Source organism: Rhinopithecus bieti, unplaced genomic scaffold, assembly GCF_001698545.2.
Source record: "Rhinopithecus bieti isolate Rb0 unplaced genomic scaffold, ASM169854v2 scaffold_11380, whole genome shotgun sequence".
In the NCBI taxonomy this organism is placed as follows: domain Eukaryota; kingdom Metazoa; phylum Chordata; class Mammalia; order Primates; family Cercopithecidae; genus Rhinopithecus; species Rhinopithecus bieti.
The window spans coordinates 1,111,773-1,138,330 of NW_016807225.1; the positions used below are offsets into that span (position 1 = coordinate 1,111,773).

General features: G+C 44.9%; 1 protein-coding gene across 4 annotated transcripts in view; it reads right to left on the bottom strand.

Annotated features, from left to right (window-relative positions):
• Positions 1–15,007: 15,007 nt before the first annotated feature.
• AREL1 (apoptosis resistant E3 ubiquitin protein ligase 1) overlaps positions 15,008–26,558 on the bottom strand; it is a 52,179-nt gene continuing 40,628 nt past the window's right edge. For 2 of the 4 annotated variants that reach the window (XM_017880503.1, XM_017880502.1), the window contains 11 exons: positions 26,197–26,338; positions 25,951–26,072; positions 24,531–24,606; positions 23,869–23,978; positions 23,059–23,238; positions 22,753–22,878; positions 20,685–20,814; positions 20,535–20,593; positions 18,603–18,692; positions 17,676–17,851; positions 15,008–17,601 (listed from right to left, as the gene is read on the bottom strand). In XM_017880503.1, coding sequence (XP_017735992.1) covers positions 17,499–17,601; positions 17,676–17,851; positions 18,603–18,692; positions 20,535–20,593; positions 20,685–20,814; positions 22,753–22,878; positions 23,059–23,238; positions 23,869–23,978; positions 24,531–24,606; positions 25,951–26,072; positions 26,197–26,338 — 1,314 coding nt within the window. In that variant the 3' untranslated portion in view covers positions 15,008–17,498. Of the gene's footprint in view, positions 17,602–17,675; positions 17,910–18,602; positions 18,693–20,534; positions 20,594–20,684; positions 20,815–22,752; positions 22,879–23,058; positions 23,239–23,868; positions 23,979–24,530; positions 24,607–25,950; positions 26,073–26,196; positions 26,339–26,558 lie in introns of all 4 variants that reach the window. The other 2 variants (XM_017880504.1, XM_017880501.1) reach the window with 2 other exon arrangements.

A 26,558-nucleotide genomic window follows, 5' to 3' on the forward strand; every position in this document is an offset into this window, starting at 1 on the left:
TCAAGGATTTTCGAGTTCTCCCACCTCTATGTTCCGTTAGACAGCCATGTCCTCAGAGCCGACGGGGAGAAACCAAACTCCCACTTCCTTTGGGAAATTTCCATTTCCCTTTTCCAAAATCCTAGGGAATGTACTGTGTAAGCCCCTTAATTATACACTGACTCATGACATTGCTTGTGCTGTTCTCTCCCATCAAGCTATCTTTCATTCACTAGATTTGCCTCTTATGTGCCGTAAGCCTAGCACGGTGCTCAATAAACACTGAATGAAGAAATGAGTGGCTGAATAAATGAATTATTGAATGGGCGGTGAAAAGAGTAAGTGAATGAATAAATAAATGAATAAACTAATGAGGAGAGGTAGTAATAGGCAGAAGGGTCAAAAAAAACCCTGGAGGGGACAGGTCCTGAGCCCAAGGAAGGGAGGATGGGGCAGCCACCATGGCAGAATGGCAGGAGGGAGACAGATGTCATCAAGTCTCTCAGCCTTGTGTTTACATAAAAAAATGGAGTTTGGGCCTGGGTTGTTTTATCAAACCCATTTACTAGCTTTTTAAAACTTTTTTTAAAAACACATAGCCGGGTGCAGTGGCTTATACCTGTAATCCCAGCACTTTAGGAGGTGAGGGGGGTGGCTCACTTGAGGTCAGGAGTTTGAGACCAGCTTGGCTAACGTGGTAGAACCCCATCTCTACCAAAAATATAAAAAATTACCCAATTATGGTGGCACATGCCTGTAATCCCGGCTAATCAGCTGAGGCAGAAGAATTGCTTGAACCCAGGAGGTGGAGGTTGCAGTGAGCCAAAATCATGCTGCTGCACTCCAGCCTGGGTGACAGAGCGAGACTCAGTCTAAAAAAAAACCATAAAAATAAAAAAAATTTTAAAAACCATACAAATGCCATTTTCAAGGCCATTGCACATCTTGCAATGACGTGGCCAGTTGTGCCTCTGCCTCAGCACCCCACTTCCCAGATCCAGGAAGGACAAACTAGCCATGCCGACAGCACGCCAGGTGCAGCCTTGGGGGAAGGGCCTGGGAGATCCAGTGGACTTGGGGTGCCTCCCAAAGCCCTTCAGCAAGGACTCAGGTTCTCTGGAGGTCAGAGCCAGAGGGCCTCTTTCTTCCCCCGGCTCCCTTCTCCTTCCTCTGCCATTGACTCTCCATCCTGATTCCACACTGGCACTGCTGGGAGCCTCGTAGGGCCTCAGGCAACCCAAGAAAGCTGCAGATGACTCCATGGATTTGCAGCTACAAATGAAAAACCACGGTTTGTTTTGAATGGATTGTGGCTCTGGCGAGAAAGTCTTGGGATGTAAATCCGCCATGAGTGGGGATGCAGATGGGAAGCAGATGTGGGGATGTTGAAAGCCCCTGCTCCGGTGCCTAAGGCCCACCTTGGAGAACACATGCCTTCCACTGAAAAATGCGGATGGGCAAGGCAGCTCAGACACTGTGGGAGCCCCAGCTAAGAGCCTAGTCTGCTCAGCTGTCGCCTTCTCCTTCTTCCCCTCCCTCTAGGCAATGAAGCACTCCTCTTGCATTCTTGGAGGATATGCCTCTTCTCCCTGCCTCCCTCTCCCTCTGTCTTCATATCACTGCCTGTCTTACTGGCTCTTGCTCTCAGGCGTTCTCTGACTCCATGTCTGTCCTTGGTCTGTGCCTCTGCCTCCCTCCCTCTTCCTGGCTGCTGCCCAAGGCCAGTGCCCCTACCCTTCATGCTTGGATAAGTCTGCCAATCAGCTTGAACCCCTGGGGTGAAGAACAGGAAGAACAGTCCAAGGGCAGACGGCAGCCCCAGTTCCATGAAGGAAGGCGATTTCAAGCCAGAGAGGCCTGGGCAGGATGAGGCCAAGAATTTCTCACTTACCCGCAGGGCTGGATATTTAGTCTGAGTTGGGGAGGGCAGGTGGCAACCAGCCTGGAGCTCCCAAGCCTGCAAGAGCAGCTCTGCCCCAGCCTCTACCCAGCTTTAGGTTTCATTCAGTGTGACTTTCTGTCCTTCCTGGCCTGGACCCAGCCCTCTCCAGCACCAGGCAGAGGCAGCACAGCTGGGTGCCATGGTCACAATTACCCGCAAGGACACAGGCCCAGGTGAAGGCTAGGCAGGACAGGACGGAGCATGTTTTGTATCCTCCACTGCTCTCCAGAGAGCTAGGAGCAGCCCTTCCCTTTCAACCCCTGCAGGGCCCCAGACAGCCTCCAAAGGCAAATGTGCTTTTTCTTTGGCTTGTATACAGTCTAAATACTTTATCCAATTGATATGGGCTCTATATCCAGTTGTCTTATTTTCCTTTTTGGGTCTGTCCACAGCTCTCTGAGCTCTCAGGCAGGATTTCGGGACCATTTGTGGCACATTCCAGAGGCCACTAGCAATCTCACAAATTAATTCTAAACTTGTACACAGGCTGTGAATGCTACACAGCTTTTGGGGGGGACTTGAGGGACACACCAAAACCCATCCAAAAATAGAATGTTGCCATTCCCAGGAGACTGGAATCATTTAGAGGACAATTTCGCAAATGCTTCTGCAGATGTGAAGGAGGCTGCTGTCGGAATGCAGCTGGGACCCATCTCCCTGGCACTCTCGAGTCTCTGCTCAGGGACTGTCTTCTCTTCCCAGCAGGCACTCATTCCAGGATCCACAGGCACCTTGTGGTCCCCAGCACTGGGTGGCACTGAGGGGCTATCACTGTGGCACCATACTGTAAGGCATGGTCCCAGAAGGCTTGGCATTTAGTGTGGAAGCTAAGATCTTGGTTCTAGGTTCCTTTATGCATTGAGCATCTTTTTCGTACGTGCCTGACGCTGTGTTAGGCAGTGGGTGTGAATGGCGAACAAACCAGACAGGAAGCCTCTGCTTGTGCAAGAAACAAACAGGGTGCTGAGACCTGGAATAACGTTCAAGAAGACCGAAGAGAGCAGCTTGCAACTGAGGGAGATCTCAGGCAGGTCAAAGCAGCTGCCTCTGGGCTTCAGTTTCTTCACCCATAAAATGGGGGTGCTAACAGCGCTACTTTGAGGATTCAATGAGATAATTAACACAGGATAACTCCTAGTCATAACAAGCCACTAATGAGGACCATACAACCAAAACAGTTAGCAGCAGACAGGGCAGGAGGATAGCAGACGCAGTCAGCACTCTGCCCCCATGTCCTCCGATCCCCGTGCCACTTCAGGACCATGGTTCACTCCCAACAGCCCACACCTGTCTCCGTCAGCGGGCTGCCCTCAGGCCGTCAGAACCTGCTCTGGCCACCTGTATGGAGGGCAGGCCAGTGCCTGGGAGGTTTCGTCCCTGAGCCCCCACAGGCAGCCCCTGACCAGTGACTCTGTGTGGAGATAGAAATATCTCCTCCATCTCCAGAGCTCCTGCAGACTGAGCCACTTACCTTTCATAGCCTTTTGCTTGACATTATATCCTTGCTTGGCCTCCTCTTTCCAGCCCCCTTCCCCTACTCCTGGGAAGATTTGGGAACAAATCATCACTTTCACACAAATCCTTGTTTGCCGGGTCTGCTTTTGGGGAAAACATCTTAAGACACTGGGAAATGCTAAACATTAGGAGGTGTCCCCTAAGCTGTGTGACCCTGTCTTCCCGCAGAGCTGCCCTCGGGCCAAGGCAAGTTCCTCCCAAGTTTCTAAGGAATTAGTCACAACAAGATAGCCTTCTAACTCCGGAAATCTGTGCTCCTTGTATTTGAACACGGCAAAGGCCAGCACCATGGGAACCCTGGATGGCTCCTGGCATGTAGTTCTCGGCTCTCAACTCAGGAAACTGTCTGAGCTGCTGCCTTCGGGACTGTGTCCTCCCTCCAGGAACCTGCACAGGGAGGCCAAAATAAGGGCGTAAAATTCATATTTCATTATTGTTATCCTTCTCTATTCCTGGAAACCCCAGTGGTCATTCTGAAGCTGAGTCTTCAGCGTCTCTCTTCCCATGAAATGGTGGACTGGTGAGGCAGACACACAGGCAGCCAACAGGGAACATCCAAGATGCAGGTCTGGATTATTTGTCTAGACTTTATGATGTTTGTGGTATTTGCCAGCTTTTTAAGTTTTAAGATTTGTTGTGATTTTTTTTTTCTTATTTCAAATAAAATTTTCCTTCATACCTAATTTTGTATTCTCTTTTTTTTTTAAGGGATCCCAAAATTATGTAAGCTTTAGGCAACAGAAGACCTCAGTAGGCTTTGAGCATCTGAGGACTGAGAGACTTTTTCACAGACTAGCTTCTGGCTCCATACTTTTTTTTTTTTTGAGACAGGGTCTCACTCTGTCGCCCAGGCTGGAGTGTAGTGGCACAAGCATGGCTCACTGCAGGCTTGACCTCCCAAGCTCAGGTGATCCTCCCACCTCAGCCTCATAAGTAGCTGGGATTACAGGTGCCTGCCACCACACCTGTCTAATTTTTGTATTTTTAGTAAAGATAGGGTTTCACCATGTTGCCCAGGCTGGTCTCGAACTCCTGGGCTCCAGAGATCTGCCCACCTCAGCTTCCCAAAGTGCTGGGATTGCAGGCATGAGCCACCACGCCCCACCTGGCTCCATATATTTCAACTCTTGTTTTTCCTCTCCTGTCTTCATACTTCTGGTCCCGATGTGGCAGCTGCTGATCCTGCACCTGCCACTGTGTCAGGTGAATCAGCACAGTGTGTGGTGGAATTATTTCTGCATGCCATTTATAATCAGGACAGCCAGCAATAAATTTATTACATGACATAGACATATTACAGACAACCCGACGGAGTGTTTTCCTAACATAACCAAATGAATATATTACAGAAGGCCCAACTGAATATATTCCCAACTCAAATTCCTTTAGTCATACTCCCAAATGCCACAGCCACCTCACCACAGCCTGACACGAAGGGAGGTGTGACAGAGAAGAAATCAGGGTGGAGACCGACTACAGTTAAATTTTTTTGGGAGGAGACAGGGTCTTGCTATGTTGCCCAGGCTGGAGTATGGTAGCTATTCACAGGTGTGATCATAGTGCACTACTGCCTCAAACTCCTGGGCTCAATTGATCTACCTGCCTCAGCCTCCCAAGTGCTGAGACTACAGGTGCATACTATCACAACTACCTATAGTTATTATTTTTTACCTTAGCAAATACTATGACTTTGAAAAAGAAATATGACCTTTGAAGGAACTCATGTAGGTGAAGGACCCCCAGTGTAAGCCTCATTAGCTTCCCAGGAAACTGGCCTCTTGCAGCTGGACTTGCTGTGAGACTTAGCACACAATATTTTAAGGTCTGTAAGTTTTAGCCAAATCCTGGATGTGTGTGTAAGGGAGGAGGGTGGCTCAGAATTGTTCTGGGCTCTTCATTTCCTCGGTGTCCCTCAACCCTGAATCCATGTCAGGAAGACCCTGGCAAGACTGAGGAGGGAGAGCAAATGGTAACTGTGGCCATAACTGACAGTGAGTTTGGCCCCTGAGGTTGAACTTACTAGCAGGAGACATCAGTATTTCGAAAGCCCAATCGCTCCTCTTCTTTTGCATTTTCCTTTAGTTTAGCCCTTTTTTTAAACCAAAGTTTCTTCTGAAAAAATTATTGGTTTGTCTTTGCTGAATGGAAGAGCAAAGGAATTTAGCTATACCCAGGTCAGGCCAAGGTCAGTATCAGTGGACGTGGGAGAGGCAATGTCAGAATTGAGAGGATGTTTTGTGATTTACAAAACACTATTCACATCCATTGTCTCATTTGAGCTTTACGTGCCCTCTGTGGGGTACGCTTTTGTACATTGGTAGAATCACTATTTCCCAGTTAAAGTTAAGAGCGACTAAGCAGTTTATGCAGAGTATACACCTAGACAGTGGCAAGTCAGAAATTTGAACCCAGATCTTCCAAATTCAAATCCACAACATAACCAAAGACAACTGTGGATAGTGGTTTGCTATTGCTAACTACGAATCTTTTTTTACACTTAATGTGTGTCAGACACAGTACTGGCACTTTTCATGAGTTCTCTTATTTAATCCTCACATCCTCTGGCATGAGCCAGGTTTGAAGGATGGGGAGGTAGCAGGGAGGAAGGATGGGATGGACCTCATTCCTTGCCGAGTGCACAGAACAAGTAAAGGAACAAAGGCAGGCACAAGCTGAGATGGTTCAGACCACTGGTGGTGCTTCACAGCTGCTGTCCTTGGGCCTCTGGCCCAGTCAGGTAAGACTCCTAGAACCTTTCATCTTAGTAAAAATGGGCTGTGCCCACAGAAAGTAGCCTCTGGCTCAGCCCTGGAAGCAACAGCTGGAAGAGGCCTGTGGCCTGTCACTATCCACATGGTTGCTTCTCTGCAAGACAGGGCCCGCCATGGTGAGCTGGTCTGTCCAACCAGCTTCCGGGTTACCAGTCAAATGATGGGCTCTATCTCAGCACTCAGCTTTGAAGTTTGATGGGGCTCCTGGTAGCCCACAGGTCTTGGCCAGATCTTACCCTTTAGAAAGTGTCTTCTTCCACTTCCCATCAGGGGCCTGGAGCCTGGCCAACTCCCTGAGGCATCTCCCCCAGCTTATTTGGATTGAGGGATGGAGAGTGCCTGGAGAGGGAGGTGGAAAATGACCCCGTATCCTGATTGGGCAACAGAAACCTCAGGAGGCACCAGGAGGTAGGACTGGACAAAAAAGTGCTGGCCAGACTGGCTCCCTGGGGTCCCAGAAGTCACAGACCCACACAATGTCTCCCTGGGTTGGAGGATGAACAGAACACTAGCAACTCTCTTACCAGTGTTCTCTGGACTTGTCTGTCCAGACCCTAACACCACCTCCTTTGAGCTTGTGTGAGAAAACATGTCAGAGCCAATTTGACACCTACACTTATCCATTGGACATGTAATCCTGGGCGACTTACTTCTCTGTGCTTTGGTTTCCTTATCTGTAAAATGGGAATAGTGATTGTCTTTAGATTATAGAATGATGTGAATATTAAATGAATTAACACAAAGTGCTTAGAACAGGGCCTGGCACAGAGTAAGCATGCATTCGATGTTGGCTGCTATGATTATTATTATTACAAGAGTTCTGAGATTACTCCCTTAGGCCTCAGTATTTTCCTCTGGGGTGTTTTGTGTCACTTAAAATGGATTGAGATTTTAGGGCAAACACTGGAGAGGCTTCTCAATTCCTCCTAGTGGGCCTGCTGAGGGTGCCGTGGCTAATTGTGGGAACCGCCTTGCTGCTCCTCTCCTGGCCCCCTCCAGTTCCAGGCTGCTTTTGCTGCTCTGACTCACTGGTCTGTTCAGAGGATCCACAGCTGCTAGCTGGAGAAGCGGTGTTAATACCTCATTAGCACCTCGGGCTGCTCCTTGTGGGCACTAATCACTTCGGCTTGCTCCCCCTGGAGTGACTCTGTGCTGCCTTTGAAAAGCAGGCCATGTGATGGCCCAGAGATTTCTCCAGCTGGTCCCAATTCCCTCCCTCAGATTATTACTTTTACCCAGGAAGTGAAACAACTTACTGTTTACATTTTGTACACACACACACACACACACACACAAATATACAATTTTTTAATAGGTCAAATCCTTACTCCTTCATCAGGACCTGAAACCAAACCTGTAAGCAGCTTCTTCCAGAGCCTTCCTCTTCTTCCCCAGTCCACACCTGCAGACCTGCCCCTCACCCGTGCCACCTGTGGTTTGTACAGGAATCACACAAGAAGGCAAGGGCCCGAATTGGAAGCAGATGTTTGGGACGATGAGTAAGGTTGGGGTGGAGACAATAGGAAGGATGTAGACCCTGCTAGAGCTGCTTGTTGCTCTGACCTACTGCCAAGGCTCAGAAAAATAGAGTGACTGTTCCTGGTTAAATACCCAGCTGTTACTGGTGCCAAACTTCCCTGGGCCTCAATCCTCAGAGTCTCTGGCTCTGCTTCCAAAGTTCTCCACATCCTTGTGCCAACCACTATCTTGGCCCCTTCTTCCCACCATGCCAAGCCCCCAAGACCAGGCATACCCCCAAAAGTCAGGACTGGAGTTTTACTTACCCCGCCTTGCAAAGCTAACCCACAATGCCATTTTTTTGAAGCCTAAACTCAAGATATGGTCTGACAAAAGAGGTTTTGCTGATTCTGGGTGTGAGAGTCTACTGGAAGACATGGCTTGGATGCCAAGATGACAGAGTTTTCAAGGGTTAGCGGGATAATGGGTCAGAATTGTTAAACCAGATCACTGTGGAGTATGCAGATGGGTGGCTGTCGACTGCACCCACTTTGGAACATCTCCAGAGCTGCACACAAGCCTGCCAGGACCCAAAAGCATGTTTGTCTACCCTGACTGTGACATAAAATGCTAGACCTATAGAACACCCAAGTTTAATTCCATTGATTAATTCCATTGTGATTTTTCAAGGAGACACAAGTTGGCATCATCATGAACAAGGTTTCAGAGAAATCCCATAGGAAAGAGAGCCTAAAGAGCTGGTTTTCTAAAGGCAATGGCCTGACCCAACCACTATCCAGCTGTGATCCCAGTCAGAAGCTTAGGAGATCAACTTTAAGATCTGCCCAATCCCCAGGGAGGAATAGATGTCAGCTGCTGTATATGACAGAGAGATAACCAGGGACTCTAGTTTCCTGGTTTAATATTAAGGGAAATTCACTGAAGCTCAGTGTTTCCACCCATAGTGGTCACAACCAACCAACTTCATGGCTGTTCATAAAACTGATTTGCCTTTTCATGCCTCTGAGTTTATTGGAAATGGTATTCCCTTGACTTTCCTCTGCCATACTGATTATAACCATAGCACAAACCTTTGATTGCCATTAGTGTTGGAGATACCTCCCACTCCCCATCCACTCAAGATTCTAATTTCATTCACTGAGCTGCAGGCTACTGGCCAGTTCCCCATTGCCAAAGTCAACACTTCAGGTCTGCTTTGTCTGGGAGAGCAGATTAAAGGAAGAGTGGGCCCTTAGATCACCAAGTCCCCTTTCTCAGCCTGTCCCAGGACCTGCCCAGGTGACGGCCTATTTATGGCACAATAATAGGTTTGCTCCTTGGGTCTCTTGGTTTGGAATCTATCTTTACAAGGGTTCTTTCTTCTCTGAAAATCAACAGGGAGAGTAACGTCCCTCTCTTTCTGTGGGAAGCTAGACTAATTTCACTTGTAGCAACAGCAACTCTGTACTAGAGAAAGTCTCCAAATATATAAAAAAAAATGCTTCCCACCAAGTAAACAGGAGAAACTATTGAAGGGGGGGAGGGGTGGCAGTGGTGATGGGTTTGGGTGCCCAAGCTTCATGAGAAGGAAACTCTAAGGAAAATAGATTGTTTATGTCTGTCTCCCAAGATTGTAAGCTGCTCAGAGGCCAGGATCACATTCTATCTTGTGTGTCCCTAGCTCCCCGCACAGTGCCTGATACATAGGAAATGTCTGCTGAAATGCGGAACTACACAGAACTGAAGAAAAAAAAAGGGAGGCTACAAACCCAGGGATGGAACAGAAGTACCCGACTGGGGAGAGGAGGAGGTTAGGAAATGAAATGACAGCTTACAGCAGGATTGGACGTAGGAGACCAAGCACAAAACGATGACACACACAATCTTCCTATTGCACAATAACACAACATTTTGTTTTCAACATAACATAAAAGCCATCAAAGGCTCTCTAGCTGGCTTGCAAATACTCTGATATCCCTGACTCTGCTAATGGGCAAAGAGAGGAATGTCTTGGCAACTCCTTCAAGTGGGAGTTCTGAGGAGAGAGGGAACATTGTTGGTCTGTAGAAGACGGGAAGATTCAGAAAAATTCCTTTATGTGCAAATCCATAATGCAGGTGAAGTAGGGGGCTGCAGAAAGAGCAACTTCACTCAAGAGAGGTACAGAAACCCCTCACCCTGGAGAAGATACTATGCTTATAGTTTCAAGAGAATAATTTCATAGTATCTTCACAGTCTTGTTTAGGGTGTGTGTAATCTCCCTTTAACTCTGGCATTCTTGAAAATGTTTGCTTCCTCAGTGAGATACCCACCAGGAATTTGGCCTTTGCCAAATGGTGCTATTTCATATAAGCAGAGTTTAGAGACAAAAGACTTATTCAAATAAATCTTTTTCTGCAGACTTAATTACCAGAGATAAACATCAGGGTATTGTGTAACATATCTGACCTCATTCTTTCATTTGATACCTATTGATTTTCCACCAAAGCAGGGATATTAAAATTTCAGGGCCTTTTTCCTCAGTTACGTCCTCAAGGGTGTCTTGTATTCTTTATATAGAATTCAATTAAACTTGGAAGTCACTTCGCTCATTAGTTGGTAGTCTAAGGAACTTTCTACATGCAAAAGATTCTAAAGCCATTATTAATAGCTGTATCTCTTAAAATCTCTCTATCCTGCCTGAGTAGGACCTTTTCCTATGAATCCCAAATCCCCAAGTGACTGATAGGTAAGCCAAGGTATAAAGTGTTAATCTGTCACACACAGCATCACCAAGTGAACGAGGCAGTCAGCGACCACAGTGGCCCAGTGCCTGGGCTGTTTCTTAGTCTAAACTAATCTGCTAGAGACAAACCAGAAATGTGGAATTTGGGCTTTGACACAAAACAGACTCATGTTCAAATACAGCTCTACCACTTGCCAGCTAAGAAACCTTGGCAATTACTTATCCTCTGTGTGCCTCAACTGTGTCTTGTGTAAAATGGAGAAAACAAGACATATCTTGCAGGGTTGTTGTGAATGAGACAATACTAGAGCTCCTAGCATATGGGAAGAGCTAAAAAAAAACGGTAGCTATTATCATGATTGAGTAATCAGGTGAATTAAAGGAAGTCGAGGTTCCTACCACATGACATAGGCTTGAGATACAGCTCCCTCAAATACCTCTTCCATCCTTACAGGATCATGCAAAGGAGGAAGAAGTCTCTTCTGACTTGGGGTCTTCTTCATGAATGTTTGGGCTAGGTGTCTTCAGTACTCATTCTCTCTGGCCCGCCTGGACATGGCAAGGTGAAAAACAGAGTCACCACCCCCTGGGAATTTCCACACCAGTCATCTTCTCTAGCACTCTCAACTGCCCCCAGACCCATACAGCCTCCTGCTACAGAAATTACCAGGGCCCTAAGTCATAGTCAGTATGGTAACATATATACTATACATAGGAAAAATTTTTTTCCCCAAGAACTCCACGTTATTAGTCAATTTTCTTAATTGGTTAATAGCATCATTTTGCAGGTCAGGCAACTGATACTGAAAGAAGGCTGTCTTGCCCAAAGTTGGACCACGGGAGTTAAAAATATGAACATCTGGCTGAGCCCAGCAGCTCATGCTTATAATCCCAGCACTTTGGGAGGCTGACGTAGGCGGAATACCTGAGGTCAGGAGTTCAAGACCAGCCTGGTCAACATGGTGAAACCCCATCTCTACTAAAAATACAAAAATTAGCCAGACATGGTGGCACACACCTGTTACTCGGGAGGCTGAGGCAGGAGAATAGCTTGAACCCGGGAGGTGAAGGTTGCAGTGAGCTGAGATCATGCCACTGCATTCCAGCCTAGGTAACAAAGTGAGACTCTGTCTCAAAAAAAAAAAAGAAAAAAGAAAAAAATCAAGCCCATCAGTTCATGGTTTTCTATCCTTTGAGGGTCCCATGTTGCACACTTGATGCAAATGTGTCCAGGGGTATCTTCTTTGAGAGAACACCCAGTGACACGAGATGCCTATCCTGCAAGGAGTGCTGAAGGCCCAGGGCCCCTAGAGTCAGAAACATAGGATACCAGTAAATGCCTGTCAACAGGATGGTCACCTGGTAGAGGACATAATGAGGTTTACAAAGAAGCCTCCTCTCCTACCTCCTTATGTAGTCCAAGGCTGACTTCTTCCTAGAGTCATACCTAAAAAACAACTCCTAAAACCTCACTTGGAAATTTACCTTATTTGCAGATGAACCTGGTCTCAGGCATTCACAGCCATCACAGACTACAAAAGCCATGGTGGCCTGCTTATTATTGGGTATTCCAGGGAAATAGCAACACAGGCCTCATCTGGATAAACTCTCCATCATCTCCCTGAAGGGAGGCTACAAGGGCAACTAGATGGGGAGTCCCACTCTGTTCTTGCAAGGTGACTGGATGCTATGATTCTGTGCTGGTGTGTCTGATCCCTGTCCCGAGAGGTACCAACATTGTCACTATCCCATGTTTAAGAAGCTGCTACTGCTGGCTAGTATTGACAAGCCAGGGCAATATCGATAGCCTGAACAACTTTGCTAAAGCCACCTCCAATACCATATTGAAAAACCTACAGGTATCATTCCTTGACTACTGGAAAGAGACTGTTCTCCACATCTTCTTCCAGGAATTAACTGCCCATCTTGTAGAGACCACACCTGAATTCACTCCAGAGAACCAGGTCCCTGCTGTGGCTATCACAAAAATCTCCTTATATAAGCAAAATTAAAGCAAATTGAATCCGGGAGGGGAAAAAATGGATATTTATAACACGGTATATCTGAACTCTAGGCAGCACCACTCTATTGGATACAAACCAAGGTCAACATGACCTGCAGATCTCTAAATCCATCCTCTAGTACTCCAAATAAAAGCTAAAAAACAAAAACACAAAAAACTAAGCTCACCAATAACTTTGGGATAGCTTTCTGTTAGGTGGTGTGCAGAGTCAGTATTCTGAGTCAGAAATACTGGCCTATGCCACAATTTGAGACATGTTAGTGCTGAGCCATTTTTAATACTACTACACATATATGATACTCAACAATTTCCTGCTGCCCAGCCTACAAAACCTGTTGAGGGTATAAAAGCAAAGGAGTATCCAATTTGGAGTATCTGGAGGAAAAATCTTTACAGAAATAAGAGACCTTACAGTCTTAGAATAATTAATCAGATTCAGCATCAGGAATCCAGACTAGATTCTCACAGGGCAATGATGGTCTCAGAAGACTTTTCAAACCAATTATCAGGTCTAGAAATTACCATGGAGAAACGGACCTTGGTTAGCTTCTTTTCATGACACACATGGGCTCTTTTTGCCCCTCCCCCTACCCTTTTTTTTTGAGATGGAGTCTCGCTTTGTCGCCCAGGCTGGAGTGCAGTGGCACGATCTTGGCTCACGGCAAGTTCCACCTCCCAGGTTCATGCCGTTCTCCTGCCTCAGCCTCTCGAGTAGCTGGGACTACAGGCGCCCACCACCACGACCAGCTAATTTTTTTGTATTTTTAGTAGAGACGGGGTTTCACCGTGTGTTAGCCAGGATGGTCTCGATCTCCTGACCTTGTGATCCACCCAACTCAGCTTCCCAAAGTGCTGGTATTACAGGCGTGAGCCACTGCACCTGGCCGCCCCATCCACTATTAACGTGAGGACAGCCTGTTTGAAAAGGGGCCTGGTGAAATAATGATCATAAGTCAGGACAGTAGTTACCTTTAGTGGGGTGGGATGAGAGTGTGCTCTGCAGTGCTGCAATGTTTTATTTCTTGACCTGGATGGTGGCTATTTGTGCACTTCCTATAATTACTCATAACTTACACATGTTAATACCTTTTTTTATACATATTGCATCTCAAAATAAAAGAAAAAAGGAATTTTAGTATCCTGTAATACTTTTACTATTTCACATTATCTGGAACTGGTTTACTATGCTCGAAGGCCTATGTGAAGCCAGAGTAGCGGGAAGGAGCCCTTAGGGTTCAAGCCACTTGCTGGAGAACCTTGCTGTGGTCCTGAGAGAAGTGGGGCTGGAGAGAGGTTTCAAAGCTCTATCTACCATGGCTCAGAGGCAACAGTGTACAAGAAGCTGAAGCTAGTATTTATGGAGTCATAAGAATGATTTGATGGGCTAAAATCACTCAATGGTCAATGTTCACAGTGACCTATTCAAAGCCACAACAGCAAGTGTATAAGATTCAGGACTGTACATAACCTTAAAATACACAGTTAGAAGGACTGAATTTTAAGACTTTTTTTTTTTTTTAAGAGACAGTGTCTTAGCCAGGCACGGTGGCTTATGCTAATCCCAGCATTTTGGAGGTGGGTGGATCACTTGAGCTCAGGAGTTCAAGACCAGCCTGGGAAACATGCCAAAACCCCATCTTTTCAAAAAAAAAGAGAAAGAGAGACAGTGTCTCACTGTCACCCAGGTTAGAGCACAGTGGCACAGGCATAGCTGACTGTAGCCTCGAACTCCTGGGCTCAAGTGACTCTCCTGCCTTGCAGCCTGGGATTATACGTGTGAGCCACTGTGCCTGGCCCTTTAAGACATCTCATATCACTCAGGAGCTTGGTGAGGTAAGAGGAGAATGCACTGTTTGGGGTGGGGGCAAGAATCTGTTTTGTTTTTAAATTCAAAAGGGAATTTTTTTTTTTAATTTTCCAGATTGGGAACCAATATACAAGACATCATAATTACTTTCCTAAGAAAGTCCGGGTCCTTAATACATTTCCTTCTAGGCCCAAATCAGAGGTATGTTTTTTTTACTTCTCTTCCAAGCTTACCTTTGTAAGCTGAAAAGAATCAGTAAGATTTGCCACCAACAAACTTCTTAGGAACAGTATTTTTGTTTGCCACTCCCAAACCCCTTGTGGGTTAGGGAGATGTTGGGAGACAAATGTGTGCTTAAATATGAAAATCAAAAGGCTATTTATCAAAGTGTTAACAGTGATTGCCTCTGGATAGCAACTTACCTCTTTCCCTTGTTTTTTTTCTTATTTCCAAATTTTCTATATTGAATTTCTAGGTAGTAAAACAACAATGAATTAATGTTTAAAGACTGATTTAACGGGTTCCTTCTTCAGAAGCTGAGCATAAACACTTGTCCTCGTCTCCCCATGGCTGAGACAGTGGCCCTGCCTGGCACCATGGACAGCAATCAGGGAAGGGTGAAAGGGCAAGAGTGGGGCAGGCCTGGGCTTCAGGTGTACACTCTACCCCGAGCCGACTACTCCAGGAGGAATTACTGGGGAAATGCAAAATCATTTCCAAATCTTTTCCTTCCCCACCTTCCAGTCAAGCCATGAATCTCCATTTAAAGCAGCCACTCACTCCTTAGTTCTTTTAAACATTTATTTATTTACTGTACAAAATATTTACATCATCAGCTGCAACTGCCTGGCCCTTTCACCTGGCCTGAGCAATCTGCAGCGGGGCTTGGTCTCTGCCAGTTTTCCAGAAACATGCTGACACTCTCCTAGGTATTCACTCATGTCTGGTCTCCTTCAAAGACGCTAAAAGGCCAGAAGGGTAGCTGGCCCCCCAAGTACCTGGGTCACAAGGACATAAATAAAATAACTGTCCAAAATAAGAAACACTAATAGAAAATTGCCCAAGAAATAACACACTCTCATCTCTTTGACATATTGTACCTTTTCCCCACACTGGCTAGTATGAAAGCAGGATTAGAAAAAAACAAAACAAAACAAAACAAAACAAAAAAACGGTAAAAGAAAAGGCCCATGAGAGCAAAGATACTTTTGAACAGAGTTCGGCCAGAGAGAGTAAACTGGAAGAATAGAAAACCACAACAGTACCAAAGCGTTTTGTTTAACAAAGACTGGTGCCTAAGGACCACCACAGGGATGCAGCTGCCCTGGTTGGGTTGCAATGGTGCCTAAGATGCTCTGAAAAAGTGCTATGACTAGAGCTTAAAATGACAGATCTAGCCAAGACAATCAACTCAGTCTCCAGGATCAGTCTCTGGAAGGCTGCCGGAGGGGAGAATTCAGAAAAGCGACTGCCAAAAACAGCAGAACCAGTCCACGTGCCCCCAGCTGGAAACCCCTTTCTGGGCCCAAGGGGCAGCATCATGTTTCCCAGGGTGATGATAAACCTTCCTGTACATATCCCATGGGAAAACATTTGGGCAAGCAGCAGCACCTTGTCCTGGTCCCTGAGGAGAGCAGTGACCATGTGGCATGGAGGATCCTGGGGTACAGAGACCCTGATGCTGGATCCCGGACCCCAAGGATGAGTGAGGTCAGCACCCATGTGCCAAGAAAGGACAAATGATGACTGCGAAACAGTGAGGTCAGGCAGGAACTGTAGCAGCTCAGGAGGGCTTGTTCCTCATGATCCCTGGGAATAGGAGGGCTCAGACATGCTTCCAGGAGGCCAAGGCATTGCCAAAGTCCTGCCTTGTCTCAGGACTCTGTGTACTTGCTGGTTTTGGCAATAAGGATGGCTTGTAATATTCTCAGAGTTGACTGCCCCATTGGGAATGGTAGCTTGCAGCAAAGCCTTCTTAAAAACACAAATTTGGGAAGTCAATGAGATTTTGAATCTTGAAATTGTTCTCAATCAAACAGTAATGAAAAAGGATGTTGTCATCTTCCAAGAGACAGCAGCAGGTACTCTTCAATCATCATTCAACAGTGAAGCTAATAAGCTTCCTCCCTCCTTAGTTTTCCTTCCTGGTAACTAATGGAGCAAAGGGGAGTATAGGGGTTGGCAGGTGTTTACTGTGTAACATATCACATGTTCGTCCCTAGTGTCCTGACCCCAAGGACCTGTGATAAGCACATAAACTCCTAGTCCCTGGTCCTTTGTCTTAGTGCTGCCAGAGAACACCAAGCAGACAGAGAATCAGGGATTGCTGGCATACTATTCTTACTGTTCTAATCTTTTGCTACAAAATTTTCTTCAGTAGAACGCTAAAGAATCCCCAGCTTTTAGCAGACTACATAATGGGAAGTCAGTGGCCCAAGCTGGCCATACTTCAGTGCCAATAACCAACTCAGGGAAAAGCATCAGTAGTCTCCAAGCCAGCCACACGCCTAGGCATGCCCCACTCTGGAGGCTATAGCTCAGCTATCCTTCATATTCTTCAGTCTATCTGCTTTTCTCACTGGCTACAATTCAAGAAAAAGCTTAGAGAGTTCTTCTTTGTGGATTAATAATCGTTTCCAGAAATGCCCGAAGGGAAAGTGCTTTTTCCAGTTCTGACACCACAAAAAAAGATTCTTTTTATCAGTCCTCATTAGAGGCAGTCCAGTGCCATGGCCTATGCCTACCGTTGTGCAGAGGGACTGCTCCTATGGGCCACCTCCTATCTGTCCCTCTCTCTTGGCTCCTGATGAGAAGAGGCAATCACCCCACCCATGAGAAGGACCCAAGTACCAGTCTGGTCAAGTAGTGAGGGCCAAAGAGGGTGTCTCCAAGGAGTATCAGCAGAGGGAGTTTTGGAGCAGTGTGGATTTAAGGGTCTCCACACTAGTTTCCCAACAGGGCAGAGCCCCGTGTGCCATCTCCCTCAGCTACTGAGATCTTCAAAGGACCAAATAAATGACAGCAGCATGGTCCTCTTCTCATGACAGAATGAAGAGCTCAGCTTACATACCATGCCAAAGTGGCCTGTGGTAGGTATGGGCAGGGAGCAGGTGAGGTAAAGACAAGGCTTATAGGTGACACAATCCTCCAGACACAGGGGAGCATGCGGCATCTTCTGGCTGATGGTTATGTGCGTTAGGATCAGTGGTTATGATGTCTGTAACTTGCGCCCAGAAGCTCCAGAGAGCATGGGAGCCAAGTGGATGACAGGAGAGCGGTCAGAGCATGCCAAAGCCCTCGCAACCCTCGCTGATGGCCAGCTGCAGCATCCTGTGCACCTCTTCATAGGAGTCATATGTAGGGAGGCACAGCTGGTTAAAACTGGAAGGGCAAGGGAGAAGTGATTAACTCATACCACCAAACACTGGACATGCATCAGGCGGGCAGATACCTACCATGTGTGTGCAGTAGGCAGCGTGCTATGGGTCGGAGCGGCAATAATCTGAAATGAGGGACAGAGGGCAGCAAAGCCTCCAGGTGGTAGCTGAGAGGAGCCTGTTGTGAACTGAAGTAGCCGAGCCAGCTCCTCCTGGGTCAGACTGGAAACCACAGTCCAAAACCACCTCATGACCTGGCAGGGAGAGCACAAGGCTGGGATCACACATGGTAAACAGCCTAGGATTAGATCCCTGTGGAAGGAACAAGATACACTGAAGTGGGGCTGTGCCCCAGTTACCATTCTACGAGGACACAGGATAGGAACAGTTTGACAAGCACTTCAAGAATTTACATTGTCACACCATTAGGAGGGTAGTCACTGACTGTTGGTTCTCTTCCTTTGCCATCTCCAATTTACTACTCCTGTGGCAGTCAGCATGATAGCCCCTAGGGATCAGGGCTCCCTTCTGCCTGGACAATCACCTGTCTTTCCCCATATATCATTTTCTTTTCCCCAGAAAACATGTCAACTGCTTTGACTCCTCTACTTTTTTTTCTTTTTTCTTTTTCTTTTGAGACAGAGTCTCGCTCTGTTGCCCAGGCTGCAATGCAGTGGCGTGATCTCAGCTCACTCCACCTCCTGGGTTCAAGCGATTCTCCTGCCTCAGCATCCCAAGTAGCTGGGACTACAGGCATGTGCCACCATGCCCAGCTAATTTATTTTATTTATTTATTTATTTTTTATATTTTTAGTAGAGTTGGGCTTTCACCATGCTGGCTGGCTGGTCTCAAACTCCTGACCTTGTGATCCGCCTGCCTCAGCCTCCCAAAGTGCTGGGATTACAGGCATGAGCCACTGCACCCGGCCTCCTCTACTTTTTCCTTCTGAAACTTTTTCCTTATAACATGGCACAAATCCAATTGAAGAAGTTTGGTCCATTTACCTTTTCTCTGAAGTGCCATGAGCCACCAACAACTACTGCATGAGCTTTGAAGTCAGACACACTAATGTCTCCAGTCCCACACATCAGAAGCTGGAAAAAGATGGTAAGGTGTTACTATGACAGTCAGAGAGACAAAGACCCAATATAAGGTCAAAATTACCTAAGTTAACAGGCAAAATGTAGAATAAAGAAAACATTACTAGGAAAAAGACTGAAGGTGAGATCATAATGCCAGAATACTGTTTTAGGAAAATCAGTTACATACAATAGGGCAATAGTTGCTAACCAGTGGGTAAAAAAAAGAATCACATGGCTTTTAAAATACATATTTGTACAAGTGTTGGTGGCCCTACCTTGGACCTCTAAATCTGAATCTCTTAGAACAGGTTATGAGCTTATGCAGGACGAAAAAAAATTGCCCAGGTATTTCTTTCTTCCTTTTTTTTTTTTTTTGAGACAGAGTCTCACTCTGTCTCGGCTCACTGCAACCTCCACCTCTCCACCTTGCATGTTCGAGGGATTCTCCTGCCTCAGCCTTCTGAGTAGCTGGGATTACAGGCAAGGTATTTCTGATGAACACCCTAATTAAGAACTGCTGCTATGGATTATTTTTAATTGAAACAAAGGACAAAAAAACCACACACACAAAAACTAAGTGTTTCCTGAGAGTCTGGTCTAAACTTAACCTATGAATAACAAGGAGAAAAGGCAAGCTGTTTCTCCAAAATCCCCAGTCCCATGAATTTGTTGGATGGCCTTTCCTTTTTCTTAGGATGCATTCTTTTGTGGATTGAACTTTTACTACCTTCCCTTCGGCTCTGCCTCTACTTGATCAGATAAATTTAAAAGTATGCCAAAAAATGAGAACATTAATGACATCAGAGCCCTAAACATCTTGTTGATGTCCTAATTTGGTTCAGGATCCAGCATGTTACTTCGCAGACTGCAAGTACTAATCCAATAGCTATAAAGAATAATACATCCTAACCAAGAGACAAGAAAAACCCAAACTAAGCCTGAGAAGCCTTGGCTCCTTCAAAGAGAACTTGCTAAGCTGATGAGGAACTAAGAGCAGGATGTGGAACAACTGTAAGAGACCACGTCCTTCCTTTCTACTCACTTCTACAAATGGTTACAAATGCTTTGCTTCAAAATAAAACAAAATTTGCCCGTAGCTACTCCTCAGCCCAAAAACTAACAGTGCTAGGTAACATGTTTATCAGAAACTTTAGGCTGAGCTGTGGAGAGTTCATTTTGTTTGGATTTCACATCTGAAGATATAAAACATGAAAATTACAGATTTTGATTCTTGTTCTCAAATCCACTTCAGTTAATAAAGAATCGGGCAAGACCACCTAAAACTACTTCCCCCCCCATTTTAAAAGAAAACCTTCCTCCCTAAAGAAAGTTTGCAGAAAGACACTCCTCACAGAAACTATGGGAATTTAGAACTAATAACTTGCACCGCACCATCTTGTACAGAAGTCTCATCTGTGAGCAACAGGCCACAACAGACTCGTCATTCTTTGCCCACACCTGATAAGGACTTCAATTCTGCTAATTATACAATAGTATTTACCATCTTAGAGCCATTATTTTGGTTGTTACAGGATCTGAAATAAGAATAAATATACTATATGAATAAAAATATATACTATATACTATTGCAGTTTAATGCTTTTGAAATATGATCACATCTTTTGGTTTGTTTCCTTTACTTCATTAGAATGTAGCCCATGAGGGCTGCAACTTCGTCTTATTCGTTACTTTCTCTGCAGTAGGGTCAATGAATGGAGGAACAACAAAAGTGGAACCACCTCTTGCATAAATAGCTTTCCAGCTGCATCTCATAAGAGAAGGTACACCAAGCTGGTTCCTGTAAGGCACAAAAATGCCAAGTTAAGAATGGAAGTCTGAATTGCAAGCACTTACCTCAAGCTCATTCTCATCAAAAATAGCCAAAAGGTTCTCAGGGACCAATTCATTCAGGCCTGAAACAAAGTACGCAAGTTAAAGTCATACATAACCACACTATGGATACAGGTGTTTTAACTTCAAAGAAAAGAACATACAGGATCCCACCTTTTAGGAAATGTTCCACCTCTTCTTTCACTTGACTGGCCAGCCGATATTGGGCCAGCAAATTTAAATAGAAGATTTTATTCGCATTGGTGACTGGAGTTTGAGCTCCACCTGTCATGAGTTCTACAACCTGTAACAGGTGGCAAAAGACAGACAAGAAGCTGTGGATGGAAATTTTTAAGATGACATCTGCCTGTATGTTTTACAGACACAGAATTACTGACCTCCATCACTATCAGTCACAAGTTTCTGCCATGCATTCAGCTTTTCAACACACTTGGTTTAATTTAGTTCCTAAGTTTCATGGTTCCTACCACTATTGCTGTGTACTAACTACTATTTCAGAAATGGGTGTCTGGGTAAGGTCTTCTCTGACTCAGTCAAGTAGTAGTGATGCAATAGAGGACATTATGGCTCCTTGTTAGCAGTGTTTTAATCTATGATCCAAAATGAAACCACTACTGACCTTTTCTCTAAGCAACTAAGAGTAAAGTCAGATAAGCAGTAAAAGAGTCCTTTTATGTCTCAGAAATTCCAAGATGGGAACAATTGTTCCCACACATTCTTTTATCTCTGAGTCAACAGAACAAGCCAAGTTTGATACTTGAAGATCTTGGATTCTAATCTCAGCCCTGATGCTAGCTTGCTACAGACCTTTGGTTAATTGCCCCTCCAGACCTTAGGGGCAATTATTTGGCCCTGATTTTCCTATCTGCAAAGAAAACACTGAACAAACTGTATGAGTCTCAAATAGAATTGGTAACCCCCAATAAACTACTAAGGGAACTTTGAAAGAGCCCTGAAGCACAGCTTAAAACCATCATCCAGGAATATTTGTGCAGCGTGACCAAGGTTGTCTCCACAGGTGAATGAAGTTATAAGATCAACTTTTAAGACAACAGCATGGTAGCAATAGCACGCTACTCCACAGCAGGGATTCTCAATGGATCTAAAATGTAAAATGTTTTGTACAATCCTGGTACAAAATCCTGGTATGTATAATCCTGGATCTTTTTTTTTTTTTTTTTTTTTTTATGTAAGCATTTCTATCTAGGAGCCTAAGAAATAAATTACTAAGATTTAGTATTCATATTAAACACAATTAAAATGAGCAATACCTTGGGTCTGAGGACCCTAATTCAGTGTCCTATTGACTCTAGCTGCCTTACCATGCCAGCTCAGGAAGTCAGGTCTAATCCCACGTGTACAAAGGCAGACAGCTGGGAATCCCATAATTTTCAGAAAGGATATTTGATTATCAGTATAGTGGTAACAATGGTCACAATTTTTCAATCACTCCTATTCTGCTTTTAACTTTAAATTTACTGCAACTTTAGCTTCATCATTATCATTTGATGCTGTTTAACACCACAATGTAAATAGAAGCACGTGCATCAAAAATATCTCTGGCTCATCGTTTTCTAACAAAAAGTTCTGGTTTTATTATTTTGGGACAAGGTTTTACTGTGTCACCCAGGCTGGAGTGCAGTGGTGCAATCATAGCTCACTGCAGCCTTAACCTCCTGGGCTCAAGCGATGTTCCAGCTTCAGCGCCCACTTCCTTCCACACTCCCCCAGTAGCTAGGACCACAGGCACACACCAGCATACCCAGCTAGATTTTTTCAAGTTTTTGTAAAGACAGGGTCTTGCCAAAGTTGCCCAGGCTGGTCTTGAACTCCTGGTCTCAAGCAATCCTCCTGCCTCAGCCTCCCAAAGTGTTGAAATTACAGGCCATGAGCCACTGCACCCAGCCAAAAAGTTTAAAAATATACAGGCATTGTGTTAAAATAGAAATCACCTACATCACTACTGCGAATGTTGACACAGACACTGCCATCTCTTCCAAATATGCTTGCACAGTGATACTTCATCATCATTCAATTATTTTTCAATTAGAAGTAGGACTCGGTGGGACAGATGGGAGATATGTGTCTTTTGCTTCACTCAAATGTAATAGACAACACAAATATGGAACATTTCCACCACTGTAGAAAGTTATCTTAGACAGTCCTGCTCTATAGGAAACTGGAGAACATGGGACCCAGAGGCTTTGGTCCTCTTTCTCACCTTATCCAATTGACCTGATTTATTATATTTCTCTTCTGCAAAGACCAGCTCCATCTCACTCATGTCATTGTTGAGGATAAAACAAACTTTAGATTTGTAGAATTCTGGGTCATCTGTTTCAAAGTACTGAGGAGGCGGAAAGACACAGAACAGAACATGAATACTTGTGCCCTGAAAGGAAAGTTTTAACTGCTTAAAACCACTTATCCCCTCGACCTTAAAAAGTATTATTTACAACCCCAGGAGGAGAGATTTCAGGGATAATGGCCAGGGGCCTTAGCAGAAAATGCACACCCAAGACGTTACCTTGTAATGCATACGCAGTCCTATGATTTGGGCCAGGAAAGAGCGGGTGAAGCGAGCTCGAACCAACTGCTTGTAGGCTCCTCCTAGAGAGGACTCGTAGAGACACTTGCCCACGAGCCGTCCGGCAAACTCATACATTTTCAGGCGCAGATGAGCGGGGCGATTAGGGTTGGGATGCACCTGTTCAAGAAAGAGACTGAAAGGCCCTGAGCCATTTTTCTTCAAGCCCAGTTTTGGAAAGACCCTTCTTCCCCAACCCCATGCCAAAGGAACAAGAACTTCACTCCGAGGATCAGAGCCCATCCAAATGTTAGTTTTTTGGTAGCCACCACTGAGTAATTCCAAGTGACTGGAAGATAAAGGGCAAAGGTGGACTTAATTAAGAATCTTGTATTAAGTTTGTGGTTATTCAGCAGATGATGTGATGCCTTTTCCCTAAACCAGAACTTCTTTCAGCCAAAGCGTACTTCTCTACTGACACCTTTGTCTAGTCAAAGATCTAGTACAGGAATCATTTGCTTCAGATATGTTTTGAGAAAGAGGCTTAATTATTATAACTAGCAGAGTAGACATTGTACTATAATGCTTTTTAGTCAAATATTCAGCTGTCTGCATTTTTGCTTATCTTACGGATGAAATAATAAAGGCAAAGAGGAGGAAGACAATCTGATTAGCTCATATTTTAAGTAGCAAAATAAAGAATAGGACACAGGTTCTCAGGTTCCCAGATCAGTTTCATAATTTCAAATCCCGGTTAGTCTACCCATGATAACATAATCCACGTCTTCCACCCACCCATCACTGACTCACTAGTGCTTGGTTATTGTCACTGAACCGGGTGAAGAGCTGATTGGTGGTATCAAACAGCGCTTTGCAGATGAGCTCAAACCATTCCCGGCGAGGCCCTCCCCAGTCCAGAGCTGAAAAGCATAATGAAAATAAAAAATGACTCTGCCCTACCTCCTCTTACCACTTTTGTTTATTGAGTCATCATTTTATATTCTCCACATTCCCTCTATTGTACTACCCTGGTGTTTCTCTATTGCAACTCATCTAAACTGTGGTCCTTTTGAAATCCCACCCCTTTTTGTAGGATTAATGGTATTCTGATCACTAAGGAAATGCCCCCTAGTATGGAAACGCCAGAGGTCGGAGATCCCAGGAAATGGACATTTCTCTCAAGGTAACCAAGGTTCAGGCTCTTAGCACCCTCCCTCCAAGTCCCTGTATGTCTGTGTTCCACAAGCTCCTCCATGCTATCCTGCCCAGTAAATACTACCCTTCTTCTCTTGACTCATGGTTCTCTTTCCCTGGGGGCGGGTGAGGGGAAACAAACCAAAAAAAACCCTAGGGGTTTTTTGTGTGTGTGTGTGTGTGTGTGTGTGTGTGTGTGTGTGTGTGGAAAGGGAGTAAGGGAAGGTGGGAGTGGGGAGAAGAGTTGAAAAAGATGAATATAAAATTTCAAAACTGACCTTCTTCATCCTGGAAAACAACCTCAAAGTTCTTGCTCCAATCGGAGATGGAGAAATTCCGAGTGGCTTTCAGAGACTGAAAAGCAGTGAAAGGAAGGGAATTGTCAGAACACTGGCTAGTATCCTCTGGATGTTAAAGACAACAACACAAGAGCACTGCCATTGTCTGTTGGACTAACTATGACTACCTGAAGGAGACATGTTACTCATAAACAAGCTGTAATGATACCACCTGACATTTGTGCACGTAACTTCAAATTTAAAGTTTTTAAAAATAATCTGATTTGTCTTTACATCATCACTTTGTTGGAAAGTTGAAGTTTTTTTTTTTCTTTTCTTTTGTTTTAAACAATCCTTGTTTTAGTAATGAAAACATTCTTGCATAAAGAAGTAAAAAATGACTCAAGTCAGTAAGCTGTAAGCAAAACAACCAAGGAATCCTGGTTTTCAGCAAAGCATGGTCTATCCTCTAGACATCTTTATTCACAAGGCTAGGTTCAGACAGTGAGCCATGCCACACGGAGAATATGGCTGAGAAAAGGGGTTTCCAGTCACACCTACCAGAGCCAAACATCACAAACACTTTCTGGACAGGAACCAAGCCTTCTCATTCCTGGGGAATGTAAGAACCATGCCAGTGTCTGTGCAGTGGAGACAGACACATCAGGTGTTCCTTTTCCATCAGACCAAAGTGACAACAAAAATCATTTCCTTTTAATTCAACAAGAGCTCTTCTATTCCAGGGATTCAGTAACAAGAAGTTTCTTCTGTAATCACTATTTACACCTGCCCTACATAGGAGTTCCATGGGACTGTACAGGAACCCATTCAGTAGATTTGAAGGCCAGAAAGTAAACTCCTCTCCCCTCGATAACATACCTCCAACAAATCTGCCCCAAATTTGATAGGATCAAATAGAAGAACAGACATACGTAAAGAGAGAAATTTAGGTTTCAGAATTTAGTATATTTGTCTTTTACAGATATACTTAAAAAAGAGAAATTTAAGTTTCATGAAAAAGATAACCAGATCAGGCATGGTAGCTCACGCCTGTAATCCCAACACTTTGGGAGGCTGAGGCAGGTGTATCACTTGAGTCCAGGAGTTAGAGACCAGCCTGAGCAACATGGCAAAATCCCATCTCTACAAAAAATACAAAAATTAGCCAGGCATGGTGACACACACCTATAGTCCCAGCTACTTGGGAGGCTGAATTGGGAGCATCACAGCCTGGGGAGATCGAGGCTGCAGTGAGCCATGATCGCACCACTGCACGCCAGCCTGGGCAACAGAGTGAGACCCTGTCTCCAAAACAAAAAAACAAAAAAAACAAAAACAAAAAAAAAAAGGTAACCTGCAGAATATAGATGTTCAATTGGAAAACTCTGGCATCTGCTGACAGAGATGAAATTTCACCTACCGATTCCAATAAGGCATGCCTGCTGACCTTCAGGGTGACTTTGGAATGTGGTCTTTTCATGTGGACCTGCCGAAGCTCTCGCTGGAAAAAGTTCACCTTGTCCTGAAAGGTCTCAGAGCCTCCTGGGGAGTAGCAAGATCCATCATTACAGCCTCATTACAAGCCATCTGTGCAGTCCTGCCTCTCCACCCTCATGGATGTGGCTGGGCTCACTACCCTCCCTATAGAATCCCTGTGTAACCTCACCTATGTTTTTATGCAGGGAGCGGATAAAAGTGGCAGCTAGAATGTTCCTCTCCTTACAGCTGAGCTCCACAGGAGGTTGAATGCCATCATCTACCACCAGTGTGAGGAGCTTATGGACAGGGTCAGGACCAAGGTATGAAAACTGGTAAAGAAGAAGAAAGAAATTAATCTGTAAAATCCTCAAGCCCAGGAAAAATCCTCCACAGCTCTACCCTCTGTACCAACTAAGAAGAAGAAGTTAGGCTTGTTTTCTTCAAATGAGGACCTACCAGGAATACATTTCATTATTTTTCCCTTCAGTGATTTACATTTCAACATTTTAAATTATTTCAGTCACAGAGACTGCCTTTAGTTAGGACCAC